Raw genomic sequence first — 5000 nt, forward strand, 5'->3', positions numbered from 1 at the left:
GGCAGAGGGAAGAGAGGGTGGTGAGGTTGAGGCTAGTAGGGGTAGAGCGAAGAGGAGGGGGTGGTGGGGTTGAGGCCGACGTTGTAATTGTGCGTCAAGACGTTGTATTACTTCAGATGTTGGGAAGGGCTGCAATATTTGTACCTCTTTTTCTTTTCTTTTCTTTTTCCTCAAGGCGATTGTTTTTTCTTCATGTAAGTACCGCGACGATTTCAAGGGGATTAAAGATAAATTAAATAAAACGAAAAAAAAAAAACGTTGATTTATCTCCCATCTGACAGCGCAGTCATCGATATGTAAATAAGACAGGTGCCATTCTCATGCCTCGGACGTCAGCAAGCAACAGCTAATCGAAGCAAAAATATCGTACCTTTCGTGCCTCCCCCACCTTCCCCCCCACCCCGCCTTCAGATTGCAAATGATCACATATCTGTCGAAATAAAAGGTCTGCGAGATTTTTTTTCTTTAAGGGAGGGATAGAGGGTGGCGTAGGGAGAGGAGGGGGGAGGGAGGGAGGGGGTAAGGGGGCCGTAGGGAGGGGGAGGGAGAGTTGAAGTGACGACTCATGAATAAAATATGTAGCAGAGCCTGTGCTTCCCCTGAGGTGCTGGTATTTAGGCAGGTTCACCCCGTAAGGACCTCTCCCTCTTCCTCCCTCCACCCGTCCCATAATGCGCAAGGAAGGGGGGGGAAGTAGAGGGAGAAGGGAGGAGAGGTGAGGGAGGAGGGAGGAGGGGGTGAGGGCGATGGAGCAAGTGGGACCGAGCTGTATTTGTGGAGCGCGATCGGGAATATGGCTCGTCGACCTTGTCTGACGCTCCTCCAAGTCGCCCTCTTTAAACTCCCTCCTCCTTACCCCTCCCCCCTTTCCCCTTCCCCTTCCCCCCTCCTGTCAGGTCGTCTTCCCCCTCTCTCCCTCCCTCCCTCCCTCCCTCCCTCCCTCCCTCCCTCCCTCCCTCCCTTTCTCGCATGGGCCGAAGTTTGCGGATTTCGCTGAAAGTAACGATTCTATATCACGAGATTTAATTTCTTTCTCTCTTCACTGCATTTTTTTTTCAGTTCCTGCTTCTCTTTCTATTTTTTATGCAATTCCAACGAGATGGAATGCTTCGTAGATTTTTTTTTTCTTATCTTTAGCTGTTATTCCAGTTGCGTTAAGAGTAGGAGAAGAAAAAAACAAAACAAAAAAATCACAACACCTGCAACATCAACGAACAGTTAAAAGGGGACGATTATTGCGCGGTGAAATTGGACGAAAAATCCTGAAATATTTTGGCCCGTCTCTTTGCGCTGACCCAAGGAGATTAAATGTAAATGAAGTCCAATACAAGGCCCGTGTAACGCAGCCGCTGGGACTCCTCGCCGTAACATAGCAAATGGGGGGGGGGGGATTCAGCTGCTCAGTGTGTTACGCCATGTTACGATAAAGGGTTATTCTTTGTTGTTTTCGCGAATCGCGGATTTGTTCATTTTGGGCGGGTTGGTGTGTTACGTATCTATTCTTTGGCTGTTTTATGATTTTTTTTTTTTTTTTTTTTTTTTTTTTTTTTTTTTTTTTGTATAACTGTGTCACGCTAAATATCAAATATTTCACGCTAGGTATCTACTCTTTTACGCTTGATGTCTACTCTTTAATAGTTGATTTACTATGAGTTCACAATGTATTATTTTGATATAACGCTGGATATCAGTTCTTTGTTTGTTAATTTACTAAGAATTCATAATATTTATTTTTCAATTTACTGTGTTACTACTGATAAAATTACTTTTTTTTATTATAAGTTTTCCTTTTTTTGGTGGCACTGTGCTCCGGTACACATCTATTTTTGAACAGATACTATACAAAAAAAAAGAAAAATGCGTTGTGCTCTATATTCCTGCTGCTATGACATACTGCAGATTCATTTTTCACTGTTAATTTACTAGAGATTGGTCGTGCATCGAACACATTTTTCTGTTATAGTGTTCCGTGACATATGTACTTATTCATAATAATGTGTTTCACTGTCTGTACGAAAGAGACGGTATCATGCTAAACGAAGTGCTGAATTATATTAATAAATTAGATATAAAAGGCGTGTTATTTATGGTGAATAAATGTGTGGAAGGTCGACATGATATGTGGAATAGTATGCGGTTGTCAGTTAAAAATCAGTGGATGAATGAGTATGTATTTAGTGGAGTAAATGCGGAAGGAATTTTGTTTTTCGTAGAGTGATTTCCTTGATAAAAAAATCTATATACATCCTATTATTCTATGCTGTTGAAACGGAGTGTGGCTGTGCAGTGGTATTTTCTTACAGATGTATATTGTATAATATGTATTACATTATGAGAAGTTGAATACAAAAACGAAACATAATTACAATACACGGAATATTTGGCTGATGATGATACCCTGATATGGATACTCAGACAAAGAATTAAGAAAAAAAAATTGGATTTCATGAAAAAAATATGTACACAAACTATATGGATACTAAGGTCAATGATAGTATTGACCAGGTACAGATGATACATTAAAAAGAAAAAACAATCAATTGATTTTCTTTTTTTTTTTGTATTTGAATTATCATTCTAAGACTACCTATGATTAAGAGTAACACGAGAACAAAAAAAGATGTACATATATACACACTTTTATGATACCAAGCAAGAGGGTGCTCTGAAGATTAGCGAAAAAGACACAGGCCAAGAACACCTAGGGACGACCACGAAGTCGAACGCAAAATCAGACACGGGACCAACACCAGGCGCGCCCACCCGCCCACCTGACCTGGAGGGCTGACCTGCGGAGTCCAGCTCAACTCCCTTCCCACTCCTCCTCCTCCCCGCCCGCGAAGGATCCAGCTGCCGTCGCCGCCGCCGTCGCCGCCGCCGCCGCCACACCCACAGGAGCGTCCACATTACACCACCCTACACCGAAGCTCACACTCACTCCAGTACAGGGCGAGGGCACGCGCGTGGGCTGTGATCCCTCGGGGCGGGGAGAGTGGCTGTTCAGGGACGAGGGACAGGTGGAACACACAGCTAGATGGGGGGAGGGAGAGGGGGGGTGTATGTGTGTGCAGGTGTGTGGAGAGGAGAACACACTCGAGGACGGAGCCCGGCCTCGGGAGGACCTCATGATAAGGTTGAGAGGGCAGACCTGGCGCCGGCCTCGCACCACCACCTCCAGGGAGGACAGGCTTGATAGTTTGCTTCTGAGCCAGAAGGTAACACAGCCGACAAACAAGTGTGTATCATTTTATTATTATCATTATTATTATGTACGAGTGTGGACCAAGGTATATCATTTGGGCTCATATAATGTCTACATACGAGGCATTCCCATTGGCAGCCGGTGTAAGTTCTAGGGATTTAAGTGAAATTAAAGAAGTCCGTTATCTCTAAGTCATGTTCAAATTCCTTAGACAAATCAATGAGACAGAGTGAGAATTTCAATAGCAGCACATAAGAGGGTTAAACAAATCTTGATAGTATTAAAAGAATCACCAGCCTTATACGGTCTCGTAAAAGTTGATCACGGGAAAACCAGCCAAGTAGAGGGAAACTCTATTGCTGTTTCGCATGATACCCCTGAGGCACGGGATTTTAGTGCTTAGTAAGAGGTGCATGAGAGACTATTTTACCTATGGCGCAGCCTTGGATTGCATGTGCCTCACCCAAAGCTTAGGGAATCACAGCCTTCGGGTCGGCGCTTGACGGGTGACTTTTCCATGTAAAGCCTTGGATTGCATGTATTTCGTCGCCTGCACGTAAGTACAAAGCTGTTTTTTTATTTTGTTTCGTTTCGTTTTGTTTCCTGTTGGTGCACACGTTTCTTATGAGTTTGCTTTACTGTCATGTTATTTCTTCTCTTCTTGACATGCACTCGATGGATCCCTCACCATATGTTGTGGACTGCACGCCTATTGGTTACTGCACCGAAACCCTCCTGTCTTGCGATTGGCTGTCCGGCTTATGCACTTCACCATCTCTACTTTGATTTGTTAATACCAACACTGACTTCGCACCTCGCACGCTGATTGGTCAACCACCCGACTAACCATACTGTTTGGATGCTTCATATTTGAATTAATCTGCCACGCTGCACCCCGCGTCACGCCATGGCCGACCATAATTTGGGGGTCTTGCTCACAAAATGAACGCACACACCACGGTCAATCCGCGCACGAAATTTTGCTGTAATACGATTGCTTTTATTTGATTGCACCCAAATGTTGCCATGGCATGATGTGTTTGGCTATGCAGCAGGCTTGCTTCCCAATAATGCCACATCTGTAGTCTACACCGACGAAAACGGTCAGGTACTTGGCACTTGTTCGTGTGTGTACCCGCTACCCAATCCCCGTCGAAGTTGTCTTAGTCTGCTTTTGCACCACACCTTTCCAATCTTTTCCCCTGCCTCGCTGAAGTGTAAATTGTAAATTTTGTAAGATAAAAAAAAGTGTACTTTCCCTTGCTTCTTGCTTTTTTTGCCTTTACTGTGCGATATATATTTATATCCCAGGTAAAAGTGGCAGCCGGTAAGTAATTGGTGAACACCCGAGTCACTGTTTCTTAAGTGAAATGTGGCGTGGCTTCTCCCAAGACTTTTTCATGGCTTTACTATTATCCATTCCCCCATGTACTACTTTTGTCCCTACATTGTCTAAACAGAAACACAAACATACTCCTTTCCTCATGTACGCGTTCGGATGTCGAGAGGTTTGAAGTCGAAGCCGAGTCTTCTACACTCGGAAAAATCTTTCGTTGTGTAATCCCGCTGTGAGGTTTCAAAGTTTAGCTTGGCTGGGCGAAGGGGCGGGGTCGCCTCGGGGCTTTCCACGTAATTCCTAAAAAGATTTTTTCGTTCTTTTCTTTGGCTAATGCTGCATGACGTGTTCAGACCGCTCGTGCGTAGACAAATCCAGCGCGGTTTTTTAAAGTTCGCTTGTGCTCTGATTTACATAAGTTGTAAAATCTGAAAAAGAAAAAAAAAGGTTCGTTTTCTCAAT

General features: G+C 44.1%; 1 protein-coding gene across 1 annotated transcript in view; it reads left to right on the forward strand.

Annotated features, from left to right (window-relative positions):
* The window catches only part of LOC119580856 (muscleblind-like protein 1), a 126219-nt gene that overhangs the window by 98126 nt on the left and 23093 nt on the right, over positions 1-5000 (forward strand). The window contains exon 8 of the mRNA XM_037929028.1: positions 4255-4310. Coding sequence (XP_037784956.1) covers positions 4255-4310 — 56 coding nt within the window. The remainder of the gene's footprint in view (positions 1-4254; positions 4311-5000) is intronic.

Source organism: Penaeus monodon, chromosome 14, assembly GCF_015228065.2.
Source record: "Penaeus monodon isolate SGIC_2016 chromosome 14, NSTDA_Pmon_1, whole genome shotgun sequence".
Taxonomy (NCBI): Eukaryota; Metazoa; Arthropoda; class Malacostraca; order Decapoda; family Penaeidae; genus Penaeus; species Penaeus monodon.